Source organism: Syngnathoides biaculeatus, chromosome 16, assembly GCF_019802595.1.
Source record: "Syngnathoides biaculeatus isolate LvHL_M chromosome 16, ASM1980259v1, whole genome shotgun sequence".
NCBI lineage: Eukaryota > Metazoa > Chordata > Actinopteri > Syngnathiformes > Syngnathidae > Syngnathoides > Syngnathoides biaculeatus.
Genome location: NC_084655.1, coordinates 7,084,402 through 7,110,822, shown reverse-complemented (window position 1 = coordinate 7,110,822; position 26,421 = coordinate 7,084,402). Strand labels below are relative to the sequence as shown.

The 26,421-nt window shown below is 42.2% G+C and overlaps 1 protein-coding gene across 1 annotated transcript; it reads left to right on the top strand.

Moving 5' to 3' along the window:
* The first annotated feature begins 1,977 nt into the window (after window positions 1-1,977).
* rab40c (RAB40c, member RAS oncogene family) lies at window positions 1,978-26,052 on the top strand. The gene is made up of 6 exons (XM_061846562.1): window positions 1,978-2,131; window positions 12,826-12,886; window positions 17,505-17,565; window positions 17,650-17,727; window positions 20,504-20,726; window positions 21,478-26,052. The coding sequence occupies exons 1-6, from the start codon at window positions 1,990-1,992 to the stop codon at window positions 21,750-21,752; spliced, it is 840 nt and encodes a 279-aa protein (XP_061702546.1). The 5' UTR covers window positions 1,978-1,989; the 3' UTR covers window positions 21,753-26,052.
* The last annotated feature ends 369 nt before the right edge of the window (window positions 26,053-26,421 follow it).

Sequence of the window (26,421 nt, the reverse complement as noted above, 5' to 3'; positions counted from 1 at the left end):
ATAAAAAAAATAAAAATGACTAAAATGGACTTATTTTTAATAATACATGCAGTAATTATTGCTTGTGTTTTTTCTTAGTGCGAATTTCGATCGTATTTGTTATATTCCTGCACCATCTGCGTGTTGTTGACAACGGGTGTTTGATTGTCCACTTTACACGGCCAATGGTGACCACCACCTTCCCCTCTTTGAAGCCAAAAGCCAATCATGTGAATGAGGAGGCGGGTCCTCAAGGCTGCACGGAGTAACCCAGCATTGATCTGTCATGCATCCGCAGATTCCTCACTGTTCTGGGCTTCTTTCTGCGTTAACCATGGCTCGGAAGAATGGAGAAACATGGACGTTACGGACTGAAACGACAGAGGTCGTTCAGAGATTTTAAGTGGAAGTATAAAATTACCGGCCGCGGTGCTTTCCCTCAAGTCCTCAGGCATAGCAGCAATTCTTGGATGTGACGGAGGGACGTTTCGGTAATCTTCCTACCCGCGCGAGAGGAGGACGAGCCGGCCTCAAATCACACAGACGTCGCTGTGAGTGGAGCTCACCAGGTTAGCTTAGCGGGCTATCCGCTAACACCGGGCTGTTTTAATTTACACCCGCTGAGTCACTTGCATAACTCGGCATGATTGTGATCGTTGAATGTGTCTTTAAATACTTTTTTAAAATTAATTTTATGGTGCCTTCTCGTTGATGTGAGCGACAGTCCAAAGTGGGAACGATAGTTCGCCTGTTAGCTTGTGTGGCGAGTTATGGGGGAGCATGTTGTTGTTCCCTTGTTAGGTCCCCTAGGGTTTAGGCAAATATGTTGTTTTACTCATTCGTAAAGAAAATAAAAAGTCAAATTTCTATGAATATTGCTTTTCAAACATTCCAGTCAACCCACTTTAATTTGTGGTTATTTTGTAAAAGACAATAATGTAATAATGGTTGACTGTCTAAAGGGATCAAAAGTCCAACTTTAGCCCAGCTTTTTGTATTTTTAATTAATAGAAAGTATCGTAGTATCATTTAAATGTAAATATCTGACGCTAATGATGACAGCTTTCCACATTCACACTACCCTGTTAGTATTAGACCTCAAACGCTCTTTCTTTCGCTCCTTTTTAAAAGCAACAAAAGCCAACATTTTATTATTCAGTTCTATTAAATTGGGTGTTTCAAACTTTAGGTTAAAAAAGCGGTATAGTATAAAAAAATCTGGAAAAAAAATACAATATACCTCCTCAAGGCTTACTGCATAACAACCTATAATAGTGTCTTCTAAATGAGGATGTTACAAACCATGACATAGAAGCAACGTTACCCTATTTTCAGTAGGATTACAAAACATGTTGCTTTTACTGAGATTGTTTTTACATTTAAAAAGAACAACAAAATTATTTCAAGTTGACTGTGATTATGATTCTATTATGGTCTAGAATGTCAGAAGATAAGCAAACGTTATGATCATTCTTTTCCAAAGTAAAATTAGATGTTTCAAAATTACCTTTTTTAAAATTAAAAACAAAGATAATAAGTCTAATTTTATGGTTGGAGAATACAATACAGAATATTTACTGTTGAGAGCCTGAAATCAGAAAATTTGGACAATTAAAGTTAAACAAGGTCTCTAAGTGATTAATCAATTTCAAAATAGTTGTTGATTAATTTGAAATTCGATTAGTTGTTGATCAACTGATAAATTATTGCTTCTCTACCCAAAACTTGATATGAGCTTTCCATATTGACCATAATATGTTTGCATTACATTCCCTGGCAGTACGTTGTAGTTGCTGTTCTATAATGTTTAATATAATGTATAATGTTGTCTATAATATTTATCTTTTTTGTTTCAAGCCCACATCCCAGTGGTGAATTGTTGTTAGTCTAGTCGTGCATTTATTTGCAGATGACACATAGGTGTGATGTCAGCACATTCCGGGCACCACAAACATCTTTATTATGATGCCCTCATCTTTTATCTGCTCTCCAGGGCTCATGTGAGAGGCCATGGGCAGCCAGGGCAGCCCCGTGAAAAGCTACGATTACCTGCTCAAGTTCCTCCTGGTGGGTGACAGCGACGTGGGCAAGGGCGAGATCCTGGATAGCCTGCAGGATGGCTCAGCCGAGTCACCATACGCGTACAGCAGTGGTGAGTCCCTTCTAGCTTTAAACATTATATTGAACCTCCGCTATATTATTGTTTTTTTGCACCCTCGCTTTATTGGTGATATTTTTTATGGGTTTTTACGTTATTCAGAGCAGAAATGATAACCGAATTACTCAAATTATTTGATTACAAAAAAGTCAAAGCAAAATTTCTGCCTTCAAGTTTCCCAGCAATCGTTATTCGTTGATGTTACAGCAGACTCGGCTAGCCAGGTAACAGTCAAGGCTACAATGTTATTCGATGACTCCGACTCCCGCTTACTGTATATGTGAACCTCCTGCATGAAATCAATAGGTCACACTGCCATATTTTGAGCTATATACATTTTTTGAAAAGGCTTTAAAGGTATTGTATTTGACCAAAGCAAGTTTTTGATCATAATACTGGCTCGATGTTCCCGCAGTAAATACGTGGAACATGAATTAAAATTGTTCATGCATTACTGACGTCCAGACCAGGGGCTTGAAATCAGCTCAATTGATAATCAGCCAGCAAAGTTGTCCGACTACCTCAACGCTCTTGAGCTGGCACTGTCAATATAAGCAGGGGTGGCGAACCCGCGGCTCTTTACCAGTTTTCATGTGGCTCTCGTGACGGTACGAAAGCATATCAGTATTCTCTTATTTTGTGCATGCATGCGCGCTTTGGTTGACTTCATTATGGTAGTTGTGTGCACGCTTTGCTTGCGTTTATTACGGTTGTTACAGGTATTGTGACAGCAAGCTCAGTCTGTGTGAGCGTGTGCGTCTGTGTAAGTGAGACGGGACTTTTGCAGGCATGTGTAACGGGAGGGTGTGAAGGAAAAAAAAGAGCGCACGCAGTTGAAAAGAGTGAAAAGTTTTGTCATGGCGACTGGGGAAGAGTCGCTTAATGACAATTAAGGGAGGACACAATGCCGAATGTGGAGAGGAGCCAATGAAGCCATTCAAAAATCAAATCAGTGCTTCATGGCTTTACTGTTCCCGCCACCCAGCTCAGCTGTGCAACGAGAGAAGGGAGTTAACCCAGAGGAGGAAAACCTAGGCCTCGGAGGAGACGTCTTCCCTGCATCGCTCTACTGTAACCTAACCTTAACAAGATATTTTCGCAAAACTGGCATGCACAGTAATGAATATAGCTCAAAGTTTCCCACTCGCATCGTGATCTTTGTAGAAAATAATTTGTCAAATTCGTTCTCAAAAAGGCTGTTAAAAATGCTGTTCAATGACAATATGTGGATGAACACATGATGTTTTTAATAGTGGGAGAAGTTGTGGGGTTTTTCGTAGTTTTTTTTTTTTTTTTTGCTGAGCACAATGGCCACCACTCTGCCTTGAGTGTGAGACGTCTTTATCGCATTTCATAGCTTCAAAATATTTACTTCATCTCACGCCACGCTAACCTGTACCTAGAATTTCCAAAAGAGACTGAATGTTGCAGTAACAGGTTAGTCACTTTGAAAAATAAGACAGAAAAGCAGATGCAGTTTAAAAAAAAAAAAAAATTACGCATCTAGAGACTAACACTTGCATCATATCAACTGGCTCGGAACATTGCAAGGGCCAAAAAGCCATACAACGAAGGTGAATGTATTTAAAAAATGCCTCATGAAGTCGCTGAACTCTTGTCCTGAAAACAACAACTTTGAACAAATGGTATCAGACCTTCAACGGTCCCGCCACACCGTTGAACAGAGAATATCGGACATTAGCGTGCCTATTGATTCACGGTTGGACTCAGACCTCCAATCATGTGAGTATTTTAGTGTTGAGAGTTGTGACATACAAGACAAGACTTGGTTGAACTGGTTAGTTTGTCTGTGTGAGAAAGAGCAGACTTTTTTTTTCTTTTTTTTTAATCGCTAGCCTGTGGTCTTGGTTCTCTGTAGGAGTCAATTTTTGTTTTTGTCGTGTGTGTGACATTTACAATAAATCTGGCTAAGCAAAGATGTGTGTTGAGGAGGGAATGATGTTACTGTGTGTAATGTGGTTCTTTGAATCTTGCATGTGTATGATGTAGCTCTTTGCAGGAGCACAGTAAATAATGTGGCCTCTGCATTAGTAGATCTTCTTTAGGAAGCAACCAGAAATAGCCAAATATGGCCAAAGTGGATACAAAACTTGGTCAAAGAGTTGTAGCTGTCAGAGGGGCCTTTTCTGGACATTGCTTTAACAAAACCAACATGTTTTTGGAAGTGAAATTGAAGTCCATGTTAGAGAGTCACTCTGTGGACGTGTCAATAGCCAAAATATGTGACTTTTAAAATGGCTTCTCAATTATGGATACCGATTGTGGAAATATTTGGTAAGGATCTTCTTCTTCTTTTCCTTTCGGCTTGTCCCGTTAGGGGTTGCCACACCGTGTCATCTTTTTCCATTTTAGCCTATCTCCTGGATCATCTTCTCTAACCCCAACTGGCCTCATGTTTTCCCTCACCACATCCATAAACCTTCTCTTTGGTCTTCCTCTAGCTCTTTTGCTTGGCAGCTCCATCCTCAGCACGCTTCTACCAATATACTCACTCTCTCGCCTCTGAACATGTCCAAACCATCGAAGTCTCCTCTCTCGAATATTGTCTCCAAAACATCCAACTTTGGCTGTCCCTCTAATGAGCTCATTTATAATCCTATCCAACCTGCTCACTCCGAGCGAGAACCTCAACATCTTCATTTCTGCTACCTCCAGTTCTGCTTTCTGTTGTTTCTTCAGCGCCACCGTCTCTAATCTGTACATCATGGCCGGCCTCACCACTGTTTTGTAAACTTTGCCCTTCATCCTAGCAGAGACTCTTCTGTTCCATGACACACCAGACACCTTCCGCCAGCTGTTCCAACCTGCTTGGACCCGTATCTTCACTTCCTTACCACACTCACCATTGCTCTGGATTGTTGATCCTAAATATTTGAAGTCCTCCACCCTCGCTATCTCTTCTCCCTGTAGCCTCACTCTTCCCCCTCCACCATTCTAATTCACGTACATATATTCTGTTTTACTTCGGCTAATCTTCATTCCTCTCCTTTCCAGTGCATCTCTCAATCTTTCTAATTGTTCCTCTGCATGCTCCCTGCTTTCACTGCATATCACAAGATCATCTGCGAACATCATGGTCCAAGGGGATTCCAGACTAACCTTATCTGTCAGCCTCTCCATTACCACTGCAAACGGGAAGGGGCTCAGAGCTGATCCCTGATGCAGTCCCACCTTAAATTCTTCTGTCACACTTAAGGCACACCTCACCATTGTTCTGTTGCCATCATACATGTCGTGTACTATTTTAGCATATTTCTCTGCCACACCAGGCTGACGCATGCAGTACCACAGTTCCTCTCTTTGTACTCTGTCATAGACTTTCTCTAGATCCACAAAGACACAATGTAGCTCCTTCTGACCTTCTCTGTACTATTCCACTAGCATCCTCAAGGCAAATAATGCATCTGTGGTATTCTTTCTAGGCATGAAATCATACTGTTGCTTGCAGATACTTACTTCTGTCCTGAGTCTAGCCTCCACTACTCTTTCTCATAACGTCATTGTATTCCTCTATAATTCCCACAGCTCTGAACATTGCCTTTGTTCTTAAAAATGGGAACTAGTACGCTTTTCCTCCATTCTTCAGGTATCTTTTCGCCCGCTAGTATTCTGTTGAATAAGTTGGTCAAAAACTCCACAGCCATCTCTCCAAATTGCTTCCATACCTCCACCGGTATGTCATCAGGACCAACTGCCTTTCCATTTTTCATCCTTTGTAGTGCCTTTCTAACTTATTTCGTAACGATATGAACGTTTAAAGGGTGAAAGTGGTGTTTTAAATTTAGCCTAGCAACAAGGGTGTTTACTTTACACCATGAAGAACTGTATTATAGCCTCTTGTCGGTTCATACGCATCATGACGTACATTTAGATTAAATCTACAGCTATAGAAACCCCAAACCTTTCTGTTGATATCAGAAATTACGAGATTTCCCTTGTATTGTGCACGGCAGCAGCCAATAGCTGTTGATTTCTCGTCATCTGGCTTTTCTCATGGATATTTCCCTGTGTCTTCAATAAAAACATTTTTACTGAGGCGCTAGATAAGAAATTACAACTGGGAAGTGATCTTTACTTATTTTTCTGGTTGTTGAATCCCATGTGCGTATCGATCTTTTTTACATAGTCAATACTTTATGGGCTGTAACTCAAAACACAGCTATGCAACTTCCATTCGCTTTAGTGCTACAGGGTCACATGTTATTTTGTGGGACGCGGCAATGTGGATGTCATGACATGGATACACCTTTTGTTGTTAATAACTGATGGAGCAATAAGTAGATTAATGGATTCTAAAAATATTGTATTGCTGCAACCATATTACTGTCTACACTATATTCATTGTTTGGTATTCACAAATTTGCCCATTTTCTCATTTGTTTTGTTTTGTGCAGAACTATCTTGGGTTATTTGCTGTTCAGTCCAACGCTATCATAAAAGTCGAATTATATTTTATATATTATATTATATTTTCATGGCATATATGGATGCTATAAATTTGGTGTACTGTGCAGAGTTTGGGACCGCAAAATGCTCTGTGTTAAAGAGTTAGCCATCGTAATTAGCATTAGCATTCTGTCAATTACCAGTTTAAGTTAAAAAAATGCCAATTACTTTCATATCGTAGGCTAACACTGTGTCCATCTGCAATAACTCTCCATGTGAAACATGGGTTCTGGTGGCGGATACTGTTCCGGGTGGAATTAATTTTTTTATTTTCGTCCCGGAGGAGTTTCAAGGCAGAAATCTTTTTGTGTGTGTGTGTGTGTGTGGTGTGTGTGTGTGTGTGTGTGTGTGTGTGTGTGTGTGTGTGTGTGTGTGTGTGTGTGTGTGTGTGTGTGTGTGTGGTGTGTGTGTGTGTGTGTGTGTGTGTGTGTGTGTGTGTGTGTGTGTGTGTGTGTGTGTGTGTGTGTGTGTGTGTGTGTGTGTGTGTGTGTGTGTGTGTGTTGTGTGTGTGTGTGTTGTGTGTGTGTGTGTGTGTGTGTGTGTGTGTGTAAATAACATGGGTCCATGATTTTGTACATGCTAGATACATGGTATTGTTAAAGACCACCAAATATGAATCAATCGAAAAAAAGTCCAGTTACCGTTCTAAGTGCTTTGCCACCGTCTTTTGGTATCTATCGACTGTTTAGGGGGGAGGGCATCAAGTATATGTGGATTTTTTTGTCATTCACAGCACACCTCAAGGTGCCATGAAGCTGATAATACACTTATTGACACCACACTTGAATGTGTTTCAGTGTAGCTACTATATATATATATATATATATATATATATATATATATTTTTTTTTTTTTTGTGTGTGTGATTTGTCGACATGGGTCAGGCGTTTTGAGAACCCAAATGTGTTAATTTAAAAAATCAAGCACCATAGTGGATAATCCTCAAAACGCTGTCATCAGGTTTCTGTGTGTACAAGACATCTTTCCTGAAACTACGACACGGTTGTGCCAGATATCGTGTCACTGTGCGAACACTGCTTAACAACAACAATGGTGGATGACTTGTGTTGCATTCGTCCTACAAAAACTCCGGAGCAAGATGGTATTTTCCAGCAAAAGCTCCACAAAAATCCAATCCACACAAATGAACTTCCGTGTTGACATGGCCTCAGACTTAATGTAGAAGTTGTGGTGTGAATCTTATTTGCATTCTCATTTTTCAACATTAGGAATTGTCATGGTGTCAAGATACAGCAACAAGTCTTAATAAGTGGTTGAAATACGAAACACTGTAGCGTCCCTTTTCAAGGCTACTTTTTCTTTACAATATCCATCCATTATCCAAGCCGCTTATCCTCACAAGGGTCACGGGAGAGCTGGAGCTATCTTTGGGCAAAAGGCGGACTACTCCCTGAACTAGTCGCCAGTCAGTTGCAGGGCAGATATCGACACCATCACTGAGCGGGACTCAATCCCGCACTGCCCACACCAAAGTCATGCGTGTGTACTGCTACACCATCAGTGACTGTACTTCTTTAGAATAAACATCCCTTAAAATAAGACCAAGAAAAGCACATCTGTTGGTGCTCACTGAACTGATGTTGAGGAAGATTTTCTAGCATGAATTCAATCCATCCATCCATTTCTTAGCCGCTTATCCTCATGTGGGTCGCGCGTCACCTATCCCAGCTGTCAACAGACAGGAGGGACGGTACACCCTGAGCTGGTTGCCAGCCAATCGCAGGGCACGTCTAGACAAACAGCCACACTCACAATCACGCCTAGGGGCAATTTAGAGTGTCCAATTAAGGTTGCATGTTTTTTGGGATGTAGGAGGAAAAAGGAATGCGGAGAAAAATCCACGCAGGCACGGGGAGAACTTGCAAACTCCACACAGGTGGATCCGGGATTGAACCAGGGACCTCAGAACTGTGAGGCCAACTCTTTCCAGCTGTTCCACCATGTCGCTGCATAAAGTCATGCATGAATTTTGCATTTAACTGTTTTCTGTTTTTCTTAATTAGTAATTTATTCATTAATGACAAACCTCTCTTGCTGTGTTGGATTTACTGTTCTGAATTACGCTTCTCGGTATAGTTTAGCGTACCTTCCTCAGGTGGTGTGTGTTTTCACTGAAAAACTATTAGAATGTAACTTATTGAGAAGTGGATGGAACCTGACTAAGTCAAAACATGAGGAAAAGTTAGCTGTTGGTCCATTTCCTTCTGGCTAAAAGCAACAAAAACAAGAACATTGTGTGACCAAAGTAAGTATTTAAAAGGCAGGAAATCTGGACTGAAGAAGCAGAAGACTGGGATTGGATGAGTGTCCTCCAGCTCTTTTTTTAGGCAAGGAGCCCTCAATTGTGTGAGAGCCGTGTGTGTGTGTTTGTGTGTGCGTGCAGGCGCACGCATGTGCATGTGTTGTGTTGGTATTGTAAATCTATTTAGAGGGACCAATTTTGTGTTGTTGTCAGAGTTACTTCATCCATGTGATGAAATAGTTGCTTTCTTTCCTCCTTGCGCAGGGGCCGGAAGAATTTGTTTACTCAACTGCAGGCAGCACCGAGAGTTTGTTCGGAGTCGTGTATTTACGAGGGGCCGTAGTTTAAAAAATTATAAAAATACATTTGTATCATGGTCATGAACAGTATGTGAATTGTAAATGCCAGGAGTGGCTCCATAAGAAGCATATCAAGGTTCTTGCATGGCCTAGCCAGTCTCCAGACCTAAACCCAATAGAAAATCTTTGGAGGGAGCTGAAACTCCGTCTTTCTCAGTAAGAGCCCAGAAACCTGTCTGATCTAGAGAAGATCTGTGTGGGCCAAAATCCCTCCTGCAGTGTGTCCAAACCTGGTGAACAACAACAGGAAACGTTTGACCTCTCTAATTGGAAACAAAGGCTACTGTACCAAATATTAACATTGGTTATCTCAGGTGTTAAAATACTTATTTGCAGCTGTATCACACAAATAAATGATTAAAAAAAATCATACATTGTGATTTCTGGATTTTTCTGTTTAGATTATCTCTCTCACAGTGGACATGCACCTATGATGAAAATTTCAGACCCCTCCATGATTTCTAAGTCGGAGAACTCACAATATAGCTTGGTGTTCAAATACTTAGTTTTCTTCACTGTATACCCATCTCAATGCATATGCCTCATCTGAATAATGTAATGAGTCTTTGACATTGATATTAGTACCTTTTAAATGTGTCGTATGTAATCATCCTACTATATTCCCAACCAGTGGCCAAAAATAAGCACCAAATGGTATATCTTCTGATATGGCAGGAACATATGTTTCCTTCAGTTGTTATCAATGCAGCAATATATCATCTATTCTAAATTACCCACTATGTAAGTGTCAGAGATTCTTTAGAGGCCATAGTTGCGTGACACATTTGTCATCTCTTTGAGTGAGTCCTCTTTGCTCCTCTGTCCTCTGTTACATCTAATGGGACAATTCACTTACGTACTATAAAAAAATGAAAAGAAGCCACTGGTTTCTTTTAGGCACACGGAACTTACTCTAACAACGACCGCTGCCCCGCCACACTTTCTTTTTCCTAGTTTACCTTACACCCGCCCCCCAACCCCACTCTGAAAGACGTACACTCATAATTACAAACGTTACAGTACTTACACAACCCATCAACATGTTTTATAATGACAGCGTCCACCACCGCTGATTTAGTTCGCAACACAGTCTGGGCAACATAGAGCAAAGACGAGCTAGACATGGTGCTTATATTTACTTTTGATATTAATGGGGAAATTTAAAGAAGAAATGCTGTTGTTTTAAGATGAAATGACTGTCGGAGTATGTGAATAATCGAACAAAAAGTGGTTAAACTGGATGAGATTTTCTCTTTTCAAGTGGGAAAGGTGTGGTCTGAAGCCAAAGTAGAAAATGCAGGATGAGATGGTTTGTAATTTTAAAATTCCACCTTGGCACAGCCTGATCCAGGATGAAAACACAGACAATACAGTGCACAATACAATGCACCCCCTTGACTTTTTTATTTTTTTTTAAAGCTGACTCTCATGGTCTAAGGAGCCTCTGGATTTGTTTGGAAGGTACAAACAAAAACAAGTGCAAGCATATTGAAGAATCACAGCTTTGGAAGTACAGGCGGTTTAAGCACAAATCTGTGCGTGAACACTCTTAATGAATGAGGCCCAATGACATTCACAATCAAGTTTTCCTTTTGCCCATTTTTCCTCATTCTTAATATACTTTGAAACATTTTTCCAAGCATTAACTGCCATCAACATTCACAGAAAAATACTTGTTTATACCATAAATATAGACAAACAATGATTCCAAAATCCTGTTTAAAACTACCTTAGATTTCTTTTAAAAATAAATGTTACAGATGATTCAATGAATTGGCGGCACAGTGGAGCAGCTGGAAAGCGTTGGGCTCACAGTTCTGAGGACCCGGGTTCAATCCCAGCCCTCCCTGTGTGGAGATTATATGTTCTCACTTTGCATGCATGGGTTTTCTCCAGGCACTCTGGTTTCCTTCCACATCCCAAAAACATGCAACATTAACAGGATATTAAATCTCTATGTGCCCTGCGATTGGCTGGCAACCACTTCAGGGTGTACACTGCCTCCTGGACGTTGACAGCTGGGATATGCTCCCCCACACATGCTCCCCCGGCCCTTGTGAGGATAAGCGGCTAAGAAGATATGTATGATGGATGCATTTGATGACATTTTTTATGACCAGATGTGGGTACATTCACGTGCAGCAAGGACTTTCCTTTCACTAATGCAGGCTAAACTTAGCAGCTCTTTCCTGACCAAAATGTTTGTCTTCAGCAGACTTTTCAAACACCAGTTACTCTAATAATTTCTTCAGACAAATTTGGCCAGGGATTTGGCATAATCTCGTGGCATCTGAGGACTGACAAATGGAAATAGGTGAGATTTTGTTTGTTTTCTTTCCTCTAAATTACTGGGGATATGTTCCGCACATAAAAAAACTGAAATAATTTAATTTGCGTATAGTGGACTGCAAATATGCTGTGGACTACTACTGTTACAATAACTTTTACTGTGTTTATTGTAGATTAGTTTCATCATATGTACAAATTATGGTTACGTCACTGCCATGAAAATTGACCTTTGCGACAAACCTCAGCTCAACTTTCACTGCCAAGTGTGGTTCCACCTATCAGTGGTGATTACACACCATTCCTCAAATTATATGACCAAACTCATACTAGACATTTTGTTTACATTAGCAGCCGTTCTTGGGTGGCTTTCACTCTTACTCACCATGAAACCTGAATCTCTGTTGAAATTATTATAACACTCATCAACCTCCGATTCAGGTGTTCAGCCTTGGGTCTTTTCTGCCTGACCGCTTTTAAAGGGAGAAAAAAAACAAGAACCGGTTGAAAAGATCCAGCAGGGGAACCTGTACGGGCACGAAGCGGCAGGTGCAGTCAGACGGGTTTTTTATGTTGGCCTTTACACAAAAAAAGTCAGGGGACTTTTGAAATACTTTGACTTTGAGTTTAAAGGCCTCTGTATACTCCCGCATTCCATGAGGTGACCGACACATTGGGCCGCACGGTCCGGCCCCTATGCATCACTTGACCTGCACACGGAAAAACTGTTGCTGTGCGTAGAATGGCACGGAGATCATCTCTCGTGATTGGTCCGTTTTAGTCACATGCTGTGATAATGAACTCATCCTTCCCCTTAATTCCACATACCACCAACACCGCCGTCTTCTTGATCAATTTTGCAGCAGAATTAAACGCATCATCTGTTCATCTAGGTCCATTTGTTCGAACACACTGTTCCACGGTCAACATTGTTGCTGTATTCCTTGATACAGAAATGTGTCCGAGCCATAGTGACACACCAGACTTGGAGGGGAACTGCAGTGCGTTTTCAAAACTGCACACATGGGTTGGGGTTCAGTATAAAGGCAAATCGTTTGCAGGATAGCCGCAATGATGTCAACACAGTTGCTGCTTGGAGTATCAGGAAGCCTTAATTCAAATGCTTTTAATCATGTAAAGCAGATTCAGTTACCTTGTGTATGAAATGCGCTATACAAATAAATTTGCTTTGCTTCAATTTGTTCCATGACAATGCTCGGAGCTCAATTTTCTTGTATTTCAAACCATCAGTTTGCCACAGTGTATTGTGGGTAAAATGAACAGTTCCATTCAAATTATTTTTCTTCATACAGGCATTGACTATAAGACCACCACCATTCTTCTGGATGGCAGGAGGGTGAAGCTGGAGCTTTGGTGAGTACATCAACCCAAATTTCTTAGTTATTTAGATGCAGGTAAAGAACAATCATAACTTTTTGAGTCTCAAAAAAAAAATCTATTGGCGCGTGTTCACTGGGATGCATTTTGGTCTTCTACAACCATGAATTTCTAGTTTAAAAGAACTTGTCTGTTATTGTGTTGGTCGTTTTCAGGGAAAATCTACACTCAAAGCTGTATTGGTTTTGTAAATGGTTCATTTATTTTTCTGTAAATAATACAATAAAAGTTACTGGCATAATGAAAACTATACAAAATCATAACAGGTTAAATACATTCTAATAGTGTTTCAGTTATGAGATAACACACACCACCTGAGGAAGCCACGCTAAACTTACACTGGGAAGCGTAATTCAGAACAGTCAATCCAACATGCAAGAGAAGTTTGTCAATAATGAATAAATTACAAAATTAAAAAACTGAAAAAAAACAAGGTAAACATCCTTCCATCCATTTTCGTAGCCGCTTATCCTCACAAGGGTCGCGGGGACTGCCGGAGCTCATCCCAGGGATCTATAGGGAGGAGGCGGGGTACACCCTGAACTAATTGCCAGCCAATCGCAAGGAACATTGAAACAAAGAGCCACTGGCTCTCACAATCACACCTAAGGGTTATTTAGAGTCACCAATTAATGCATGTTTTTGGTATGTACAAGGAAACCGGAGTGCCCGGAGAAAACCACGCAAGCATGGGAAGAACATCCAAACTCCTCAGAGGCGGGGCCGGGATTTGAACGCCGGTCCTCAGAAATGTGTGGCAGACACTCTAACCAGTCGCTCCACCATGCCGCAGCTAACATATTTATTTAATTGATTAAATCATCCATCCATCCATTTTCTTTGCCGCTTATCCTCACAAGGGTCGCGGGTAGTGCTGGAGCCTATCCCAGCTGTCAACAGGCAGGAGGCGGGTACACCCTGAACTGGTTGCCAGTCGATCGCAGGGCACAAGGAGACAGACAGCCAGTCGCAGTCACAATCACACCTAGGGGCAATTTAGAGTGTCCAATTAATGTTGTATGTTTTTGGGATGTGGGAAGACACCGGAGTGCCCGGAGAAAACCCACGCAGGCACGGGGAGAATCCAGGTCGTCCGAACTGTGAGGCCAACACTTTACCAGCTGAACCACCGCCTTGATTAAATTATTGGTTGTGAATTCAAATGTATTTATTTATACATCTTGTGCGAAATTTGAAGCTGATCAACTTATATCTGGCCATCCTATACTGGACAGTGAGCTGGGGAAAAAGGTGGCTAAGATGGCATCTATGAACGGGCTTATGCTGGTTTGCTTATTTCCTGTATGTTGTCCCTTGTGTTCCTCAAACACATTTGGTAAAAGTGGGGCAGAAAAGAAGCAGAGCCGGCTGGTCCCCACAGAATCCTTTGTATTTGTGCTGCGTCACACATGACTCCTCACTTTTCTTACTGATCTCACACTGTTTCTATTGGTGTCAAGACTCACACTAATCTACCTCATTCTGAGGCGGTAAAAGGAAAGGAAGAGATGTGTTTACCCCGGGAAAAGTGTTCCTCCATAATCCTTTCACCACAGCTACAGCAACGCTCGGATTACACGAGCACACCAAATTGTCATTTATAAGATTGCCAGATAGAATTCTTGTAAATATCCCTCAGAATTTGTGGCTGGGAATCTGTTCACTGTCACTCCGGCTGACTTGTATCTATTGTGATGTTTGGGTGTCTTGTATCAAGTTATTTTGGGTGCGCGTTGCACACAGCAGCAGAGGAGTAGGAATTACAAAGGTCCCTGGGTGATTTTGAAGCAGTTAAAATTATGTAGAGCTCAAACTGTGTGATGTGTGGTTTAAAAGAGGAATGACGCTTTTCCCTGATTTTCTTTCTCATAAAATGAAAGTAATTTATCCATCCATCCACTTATCCATCCAATTTCTTAGCCGCTTATCCTCACTCGTGTCACGGGAGTGTTGGAGCCGATCCCGGCTATCAACTGGCAGTTGGCAGGTTACACCCTGAACTGGTTGCCAGCCAATTGCAGGGCACATAGAGACAACACATAGACAACAGTCACAATCACACCTAGGATCAATTTAGAGTGTCCATTTAAAGTGCCACTGTTATGAAATGGATGATTTTTGGTATGTTATTAATGAAAAAAGGCAGCTGACATGGACCCATGCATTTTTTTCCCACAAAACACAATTTTTGTTTCAAGTAGACTCGTTTGTTTCTGTTAGTTTTACCTCAGGGAAAGTAGCTCGATGTTCCTTCGTGTTAGCCAAAATGCCGGCTCGTTGCTTTGCTGGACATTGCTTGAAGACTCGGGAGGATAGATTTACCCTTCATAAGTTTGCAAGAATCCCGGTTCGTCTGAAAAATGGATTGTACGAACTTCGTGGGTTCCAAATGACAGGTAGGTGTGTATACAGCTACTAAAAAAATCGTAATCCATAAATCAGGCTTGCTAAATGTGTCAATGTGCGCATCGGACGGCTTGCGTGCAGCAGCCGCTGATGGACGGCCTCGGCAGGCCTTGTGGATCACTACCAGCCTTGTCGACAAGGCTGAGCCAACTTGCTCGGCCTTCCCGGCCTTGTTGACAAGTGGGCGTTTATCACCACCGCGCGGAGGTAGATAGGGCGGGGAGGTGGTTTGGCTGTGATCTGCATATGATTTAATTATGGATCGAAACAACAGGGTAATATTGCCCCTCCTCATTATCTTATCTTATAGAAACAAAAACCCAGATTTGACCATCTCCATTAAATTGGAATGTTGCATAACAAATAGTCAAAAAGATTTTCCATCCATTTTCTACCCCTTCTCTGGGTCAGGTCGTGGGGGAAGTAGCTTCAGCAGGGATACCCAGACTTCCCTTTTTCCAGCCCTTCCGTAGGGATCCCGAGGCGTTCCCAGGCCAGCCGAGAGACAAAGTGTCTCCGCCGTGTCCTGGGTCGTCCCCGGGGTCTCTTTCCGGTGGGACGTGACCAGAACACCTCACCAGGGAGGCGTCCGGGAGGCATCTGGATCAGATGCCCCAGCCATCTCTCAATCTGGAAGAGCAGTGGCTCGACACTTATCCCGTCCCAGATGACCGACCTTCTCACCCTATCTCTAAGGGAGAGCGGTCACCCTGCTGAGGAAACTCATTTCGGTCGCTTCTAGGAACGTAGATTGAGTGGTAAATTGAGAGCGTTGCCGTTCGACTTAGCTCTTTCTTTACCACAACAGACCAATACAAAGTGTGCATCACTGTAGACACTGCACTGATCCATCTGTCGATCGCCCGCTTCATTCTTCACTCACTCATGAGCAAGACCCTATGATACTTGAACTCCGCCACTTGGGGCAGGATCTCATCCCCGACCCGGAGAGGGAACGCCACCCTTTACCGCCTGAGGACCATGGTCTCAGATTTGGAGCTGCTGATTCTCATCCCAGCCGCTTCCCACTCGCTTCTGAACCGCTCCAGTGAGCGTTGGAGATCACAGCTTGATTAGGCCAACATAATCACATCATCTGCAAAGAGCAGAGATGCGATACGGAGGCCACCAAACCGAACACCCTCTACACCTCGGCTGCGCCTAGAGATTTTTTCCATAAAAGTTAGGAACAAAATCGGTGACAAAGGGCAGCCTTGCCGGAGTCAAACTCTCACCGGAAATTGCCGGCAATGCAGACCAAACTCTTACAGCCCATATCAGGGGTTCGGTACCCCGTACTCCCGAAAACATCCCACAGGACTCCCCGAGGGACATGGTTGGATTGCCTTCTCCAAGTCCACAAAACACATGTGGACTGGTTGGGCGAACTCCCATGCATCCTTGAAAATCCTGCCGATGATGTAGAGCTGGTCCATTGTTCCACGGCCAGGACGAAAACCCCATTGGTCCTCCTGAATCCCGAGATTTGAGTTCCCGACGGAACTTCCTCTCCACTGCCCCTGAATAGACCTTACCAGGAAGGCTAAGGAGTATGATCCCCCTGTAGTTGGAACCCACCCTCCGGTCCCCCTTCTTAAAAAGGGGTACCACCGCACCAGTCTCCCAATCCAGAGACACTGTCCACGATGTCCACGCGATGTTGCAGAAGCGTGTCAACCAGGACAGCCCCACAACATCCAGAGACTTTAGGAACTCCGGACGAATCTCATCCACCCCCGGGGCCCCGCGACCAAGGAGCTTTTTGACCACCTCAGTGACCTCAACCCCAGAGATAGAAGAGCCCGTCTCAGAGAACCCAGACTCAGGTTCCTCGTGGGAAGGCATGTTGGTGGAATTGAGGAGGTCTTCGAAGTATCAAAAAGATTTTACTTTTGGAAACTAGGCTGGAGTTGGCCTTCTGAAAAGTATTTTCTTGTATATAATGAATCTGTTTAATTTATGAGTTTCACTTTTGGAATTGCAAAACTCCGATAAAATGAACTCTCCTCAAGTATTCTAATATTTTAGATGAACCTGTATATCTGCTGCTCTCAGGGGGACTCTGAAATCATGGCATTCCTTGAACGTCTTGACTCTCTATGGGTCTGTATATGACCCAAAGGTTGACTACCCCTGGTCACATCACAAATGTTCTTTTCATCTATTTCCATGAAATCTTTTTCTTTAGGGACACGTCAGGACAGGGGCGGTTCTGCACCATTTTTCGCTCGTATTCCCGTGGCGCTCAGGTAAGGAGTGTACACATGATGAACTGAAGTCTTTCACAGTGTTTTACTCGTTTATAATTTTACATTATTCTGGTTTGTGTGTAGGGAATCCTGCTGGTGTATGACATCACCAACCGTTGGTCCTTTGACGGTATTGACAGGTGGATCAGAGAGATTGATGAGGTGAGTGAGTCCATTGGTGCTTTATTGATCATACTACGATGCGTTTAAATACACTCTAAGGACTCTCTTAGTTGTTACAGTCATGTGTCTCATTCATTCATCCATCTATTTTCTTTACTCACTCGCAAATCTGGACAGTCGGTCATGAAAAATCACACGTAAAATTTGTTACGAGTAGAAATACATGGATATTGAAAGATGTCGCTAATTTTGTATAGCCTTGACCAATATTCCGTCTAAGTTGCGCCACTGTGCAATTCCGCACTTGTCGCACACTCTCAGCGCACTTGAAAACCGATCCATTGCAGCCTGATGTCTTTTTTTTCAACACTGAAGCTCACGGTCTCCTTCTACAGTGCCTTGCAAAAGTATTCAGCCCCCTTGAACTTTTGAACCTTTCGCCACATTTCAGGCTTCAAACATCAAGATATAAAATTTCAATTTTTTTATCAATTATCAACAACAAGCGGGACACAATCGTGAACTGGAACAAAATTTATTAGCTGTTTTATACTTTTTAACAAACTGAAAAGTGGGGTGTGCAATATTATTCAGCCCCTTTACTTTCAGTGCAGCAAACTCACTCCAGAAGTTCAGTGAGGATCTCTGACTGATCCAATGTTGACTGATGATGATAAATAGAATCCACCTGTGTGTAATCAAGTCCCCGTATAAATGCACCTGCTCTGTGATAGTCTTAGGGTTCTGTTTAAAGTGCAGAGAGCATCATGAAGACCAAGGACCAGGCAGGTCTGAGATACTGTTGTGGAGAAGTTTCAAGCCGGATTTGGATACAAAAACATTTCCCAAGCTCAAGTAGCACTGTCCAAGCAATCATATTGAAATGGAACGAGTATCAGACCACTGCAACTCTACCAAGACCCGGCCGTCCCTCTAAGCTTTCACCTCGAACAAGGAGAAGACTGATCAGTGATGTAGCCAAGAGGCCCATGATCACTTTGGATGAACTGCAGAGATCTACAGCTGAGGTGGGAGAGTCTTTCCATTGGACAACAATCAGTCGTACACTGCAGAAATCTGGCCTTTATGGAAGAGTAGCAAGAAAAAAGTAATTTCTTAAAGATATCTATAGAAGTCTCATTTAAAGTTTGCCACAAGCCACCTGGGATACACACAAAACATGTGGAAGAAGGTGCTCTGGTCAGATGAAACCAAAATCGAACTTTCTGGCCACAATGCAAAACGATATGTTTGGCGTAAAAGCAACACAGCTCATGGTTTGGACCTACTTTTCTTCAGCAGGGACAGGGAAGATGGTTAAAATTGATGGGAAGATGAATAGAGCCAAATACAGGACCATTCTGAAAGAAAACCTCTTGGAGTCTACAAAAGACCTTAGACTGGGACAGAAATGTATCTTCCAACAGGACAGTGTTCCAAAACACATAATGCCAACTCTACAATGCAATGGTTCACAAATTTATCCAGGTATTAGAATGGCTAAGTCAAAGTCCAGACAGGTTCAGGTATCAGGTTATATAATATATCCAAGAAATTTCGTTCCGCTTCACGATTGTATCCCACTTGTTGTTGATTATTGACAAAAAATGAAAATTTTACGTTTGTGTTTGAACCTGAAATGTGACGAAAGGTTGAAAAGTTCAAGGGTGCCGAATACCTTCACAAGGCACTGTAATTTCTAGTTTACCTGACACCGCCCCATCCGCTCTTGCAGGGGTACACTCATAATTACAAACAGAACACACACCCGCAACTTTATATCTGCGGGCATGACTGACCACACCCGTACATTTGTCAGTGACTGAGGCAGGATACTCTTGGAATGATCACCAGCCAATCGCAGTGCACATATAGACAAACTGTCACACACATTCACACCAATTGACAATTTGGAGTGTTCAATAGCAAAAGCAAATTTATTTGTATTGCAAATTTCATACACAATGTAACGAGATGTGTTTTACAGGATTAACAGCATTTAACAACAAAGAAAAAAAATAAAACATGAAACTAAATAAATAAATGTGCAATTAATCAATTGCGTGCAGTGGAAGAAATATTATTTAAATAGCGAAATACTCAAAAAAGCATGAAAAAAAAACTTTAACACAAGCAGGGTTCTACATGGACTGGTTGTTGGTATATGCAAGGGGACATATACAGTAGACAAATCATTCACCTTAACACTTGTGGATTATTTAGTTTTCAATTAAACCTAACTGACATTGAATGATTAGTTATAACTTAAGGCGGCACAGTGGCGCCGCTGTAGAGCTGCTTATCCCCACAAGGGTCGTGGGAGTGCTGGAGCCAACCTGAACTGTCATCAGGCAGGCGGCAGGATACACAACTAAATACCAGCCAATAGTAGGGCACATGGAGACAACAGTCACACTAAAATCACACCTAGGGGCAATTTAGAGTGTCCAATTAATGCACTAATGCATGTTTTCTGGGATGTGGGAGGAAACCAGAGTGCCTGGAGAAATTCTATGCATGCACGGGGAGAACATGCAAACTCCGCACAGGCGGGGCCAAGATTTGAACCCCGGTCCTCAGAACTGTGAGCCCAACGTTCTACAGCTGCGCCAATGTGCTAGGGTAGTCACTTCATATAAAAAAATTAAGACACTAACAAATACATCAGTTTGTTAGAGCAGGAGAATGGCTCCATTGGCATTGTGCCAGATCCTTAAGTAGTGGTTTATTTTGTGTTTTTTAACCCCCCCCAAAAAGTAGTGGATTGCAGCTTTAAATTTACTCGACATGTGCTCTCTGACTTTCCCATGTGCAGCACGCGCCCGGCGTGCCCCGCATCCTGGTGGGCAACCGTTTGCACCTGGCCTTCAAGCGCCAGGTACCCACTGAGCAGGCACGGGCTTATGCTGAGAAGAACGGTATGACCTTCTTTGAGGTGAGCCCGCTGTGCAACTTCAACGTAATTGAGTCCTTCACGGAGCTGTCGCGTATCGTGCTGATGCGGCATGGCATGGAGAAGTTCTGGAAACCCAACCGAGGTGGGTTCCAAGTTGTCTTTCACTTTGGCAAAATTATAACTTCAATGATATTATATTTGTAGTTGATACTGATACGGAAACAGCACCATGGTGACAAACTAAAACATGAGCAAAAGCGGTGGAGTAATTGATGACAAACATGGAAATTATTATTTGTTAAATGATACAGTGGTATCCTGACTAAGGAGTTGAATTTGTTTTGTGACCAAGCATGTGAGTAAATGTACTTATCAAATCACTTTTCCACATTGAAATTAAAATGCCATTAATCCTTTCCAGCCACCACAAAAAAAACACCAGAAAAGCAAAAAAATAAATCAAGCCATAGTTCAAGTATTGCAATACTTTTCTTGTCCAATATTACCTTGATTAACAAGTGCTTCACAATTCTTAGATCCAATAAATTTTAGTTTGTAGGTATTTTTTGCTTGAATTTGTTTGAGATGGTGCAATTTTACAATTACCAGAATATATTGGTCCTTCTCTTACATTGTCTTTTTTTAAAATAAAATACAGTCCCAGTTTTCCTTTTTTTTTAAATAAAAATAATTGTGGCAAGTTCTGAGCCTGGAAAAGGTTGAGTGGGAAAATTGATGTGACATAGAAGTGAAATGAGTGTTGGTCATGGCAAGTCAAGGCACCACTGTAATCCATTTGAATTTTTTTTTTTTAATCTCATGTATTTTTATTTTGGTGTAGGTATTTTTTCCCCAATTCTAGATTTTATGTTTTAATTGTTTTGGGTGTTCAGTCTTCAGCCTCCAGGACCTGTGTTGCCGGGCCATCGTCTCGTGCACGCCAGTCCACCTGATTGACAAGCTGCCGCTGCCTGTGGCCATCAAGTCACACCTGAAGTCCTTCTCAATGGCCAACGGCATGAACGCCGTCATGATGCACGGACGCTCGTACTCACTGGCCAACGCAGCCGGCGGCTCCAAGGGCAACAGCCTGAAGCGCTCCAAGTCCATCCGTCCCCCACAGAGCCCCCCGCAGAACTGCACACGGAGCAACTGCAAGATCTCCTAACTGCCATTTTCCCAGCGCATCCCCAAACCCAACAGGCTACCGAGCTGGAATGACAGCGAACGGGATAGTTGACGGCCCGGAGTGGGAACCTTTCGCGCTGGCTACGTCGCTCTCCCGAATTGGTCTGACTTTTTCGGGTGTACCGCTGCTACTGCCCACCACGACTCACGTGAGAGATAAACAAGGATTTTTGTTCGTTTGTACAGACAGACATATTCATTGGGTGTTTCTATTTTTGTCTTCACCAGTCTTCTTTTCTGTTTTCTAAAGTTCAATAAGCTACAAGTTGTTAAACATTTAAAATGGCCTCAAACACACACACACACAAGCACATTCCCAAAGCTTTTTGAACTGGTGGCATGGACTCACATACTCCTTACACACACACACACACACACTTGCTCACATATTTACACAAGCACTTTCAAGCACTCTTGACCACCTCTTTGGACTGGCGTTTCACACATACACACACTAGCACACTTTAACAGCCCTTCGGTCTGACCTCACACACTCCTCATATACTCACATGAACACACGCACACTTCACACACACAGTCTTTACACATTCACACAAACACACATTTACTCACGCATCACAAATGTGCACGACTCACGCCCCTCATTGCATACTCTTCACATACTTCCCTCACACATTCCTCTCGGGATTATTATTATTATCAATATGGCTATTCACTCTGGAGTAGTCACAGGTACCCAGTACTGACACCACTAGTACTTTTTAAATACAAAATTTAATTTAACATGAACATCATTAACCTTTCTTTCTTTCTGACGCATATGATGCTTCACCCATGTATTTGCCAACTATTGGCGAGGATGACTTGTCCGATTTGTTTGGGCCTTAAGTATTGGTGGCTGGTCTTGGCAGCCATCACGGGTACCTGATACCTTGAAATGAGGCCTAATGCCAATACCTGTAATTGGTCCTCATCCAGCCCTACTCCTCACACACATACGCACAAACACATCTCAGAACCTCCTCACGCTCACACTCCTCATACATTCCTCTCGTAACACACATTCATACATTTGTAACTCATAGGCTGTGCAGACACTCTTACACACTCCACATTCTGTACACTCCTCTCTCACTCCCTATACACTCTTTACACACGCTTATGGAATCTCACACATACACACACAACTATACACACATCTCACATTTGTTACATACTTGTCACACATATTTACTTGCACACCCATACACACCTAACATACACACACGCACATCCGTCACACTATACATGTGCTTCAAACACACACATACACTTATTATTGCACACTCCTCACACACTCATACATCCTTCACACTCAAACACCTCTTTGTTTTGCTGGCCTTCATATGTCAGGAATTCACCATTTTGCATTTTACTTTTCTGTGCATCCCCACCTACTTTAGAAGTTGCGATGATTTGTTGCCGAGAAAAGTGACTCCTCTATTTAAAGTCCCTCACAATTGTTTCAGACTTGACAAGTGAAGGACTCTTTTTGTACTTGCCTACTACGACTGCTACTACTTGCACTGAGGCCCCTTTTTTAGATCCAAACACCTGCCTCCCTTTTGCCCCAATTGGCACACACACTTCCTTCTCTAGATTTGGTTAAAATTAGTGTGTCGGGGGTGGAGAAGGTTTTCTTCAAGGCAGGGTGTCATTCTAGTGTAAGGGATTTGTGGTGTGTCGTGCAAATACGCCTTTCAGCCACATGAAATTATTATTGCAATGTTTTTTTAATCTCATTGGGGAGGCGATTCGCTTAGAAGCATGTCACTGAGTGTCATGATGCGTTTGTTAAATATTTATATTACAGAATCATCCATAATTCCATTTACAATATTAGTTAATGTGGGACAGCTAAAATCTTACTGAGCACAAGTTACATTTTTTTGGTAGAAAACTGGTACTATTTTCATAAGTACAGGGAAGAAAATAAGTATTTGAACATCCTGCTATTTTGCAAGTTCTCCCACTTAGAAATCATGAAGGGGTCTGAAATTTTCATCGCAGGTTCATGTCCACTGTGAGAGAGATTAAAAGGAAAAATCCAGAAATCACAATGTATAATTTTTTGCCGATTTGTGTGATACAGCTGCAAATACGTATTTGAACACCTGTCCATCAGTTACAATTATGACCCTCAAAGACCTGTTAGTCCGCCTTTCAACAAAGTCCACCCCCACTCCATGTATTATCCTGAATCAGATGCACCTGTGTGAGGTCGTTAGCTGCATAAAGACACCTCTCCACTCCATACAATCAGGAAGACTCAAACTTGTAACATGGCCAAGACCAAAGAACTGTCCAAAGACACCACAGACAAAATTGTACAACTCCACATGGCTGGAAAGGACTACGGAGAAATTGCCAAGCAGCTTGGTGAAAAAAGGTCCACTTTTGGAGCAATCATTAGAAAATGGAAGAAGCTCAACATGACAGTCAATCTCAATCGGAGTGGAGCCCCATGCAAGATATCACCTTGTGGGGTCTCAATGATCCTTAGAAAAGTGAGGAATCAGCCCAGGACTACACAACAGGACTTGGTCAATGACCTGAGAAGAGCTGAGACCACTGTTTCTAATGTGTTGGTAATACACTAAGACGTCATGGTTTGAAATCATGCATGGCACGGAAGGTTCCCCTGGTTAAACCAGCACATGTCAAGACCCGTCTTAACTTTGCCAAAGACCATTTGTAGGATACAGAGGAGTCATTGGAGAAGGTTTTGTGGTCAGATGAGACCAAAATTGAGATTGTGAGATTTTGGGGAACAACCTCTTTCCCTCAGTCACAGCATTGAAGATTGGGTCATGGCTGGGTCTTTCACCATGACAATGGCCCGAAGCACACAGCCAGGAAAACCAAGGAGTGGCTCCGTAAGAAGCATATCAAGGTTATGGCATGGCCTAGCCAGTCTCCCAAGAGAAAATCTTTGGCGGGAGCTGAAACTCTGTGTCTCTCAGCGACAGCCCAGAAACTTGTCTGATCTAGACAAGATCTGTGTGAAGGAGTGGGACAAATTTGCTCCTGCAGTATATGCAAACCTGGTGAAGAACTACAGGAAACGTTTGACCTCTGTAATTGCAAACAAAGGCTACTGTACCAAATATTAACATTGGTTTTGTCAGGTCTTCAAATACTCATTTTCTCTTTTGCCTGGCAGCTCCATCCTCAGCACCCTTCTACCAACATACTCACTCTCTCCCCTCTGAACATGTCGAAACCATCTAAGTCTGCTCTCTCAAATCTTGTCAGGAAAACATCCAACTTTGGCTGTCCCCCTAATGAGCTCATTTCTAATCCTATCCAACCTGTTCACACCAAGCGAGAACCTCTGCATCTTCATTTCTGCTACCTACAGTTCTGCTTCCTGTTGTTTCTTCAGTTCCACCGTCTCTAATCCGTCCATCATGGCCAGCCTTACCACCGTTATATAAACTTGGCCCTTCATCCTAGCGGAGACTATTCTGTCACATAGAACGCCAGACACCTTCCGCCAACTGTTCCAACAGTGGACATTAACCTATGATGAAAATTTCAGACCCCTCCATGATTTCTAAGTGGGAGAACTTGCAATATAGCAGGAGCAGGGTATTCAAATAGTTATTTTCTTCACTTTATGTGAAGCTTAATTGCGATTTTAATTTTTTTTATTTTTTTTATTTCATTTTTTTTTTTATAATTACGAGATAATGTGTAATCGTGAGAAAAATTGGCAAACAAGACTATTTAACTGCGTTCAAATTCCATGGGAATTCCTGCTGAGAAGCACTGCAGTTAGGTGTCATTGTGCTCTAATCATAAATATGATGGAATCACTCCCTATCCGCTTTATAATGCCTTACAATGGCCCTTTTTTTGTGCGGTGAGAATGTATATTAATCTATGTAGTGCCCTCTACGTATTACACAATGCAATTCCAAAAGTGGTGAACAATCGACAAAGTGAATACAAAAGCAAAATATTCCATGATCCATTGTGTAAATATCCTTGTAGTATTGTATAACCTATAAAGGACAAAATAATATAAATATTACTTGGCACTATTTTGAGGCATCTTGGTGCTAAGGATCTATGTTGAAGTGAATTGTATAGTTCACAAAAATAAATACTGTAAATGGATAAAAATCCCCATATACTATCATGATTAGGGTCAGACACAGTCACTGTTTTTGGAATCATTCACTCATTCCCTACTCCCCAATTACAAAAAATTTATTTTGATATCGTGGATTTTGGGACAATATATTTATCCGTCCAATAAAAAAAGTTTTACCGCATTACTAGTCATGTCATTGCTGTTGCGTAATTGCAATGCACCGGATCAATGTCAAAATTAGATTTTTGTAAGATGAGTATATTTTTTTGTAGCGGCACAGTCGAAAGCGTTGTCCTCACAGTTCTAAGGTCCTGGGTTCAATCCCTGACCCGCCTGTGTGGAGTTTGCATGTTCTCCCCATGCCTGTGTGGGTTTTCTCAGGGCACTCCAGTTTCCTGCCACATCCCAAAAAACATGCAACATTACTTAGACACTCTAAATTGCCCCTAAGTGTGATTGCGAGTCCGACTGTTTGTCTCTATGTGCCCCGCGATTGGCTGGCAACCATTTCAGGGTGTACTCTGTCTCCCGCCCGTTGACAGCTGAGATA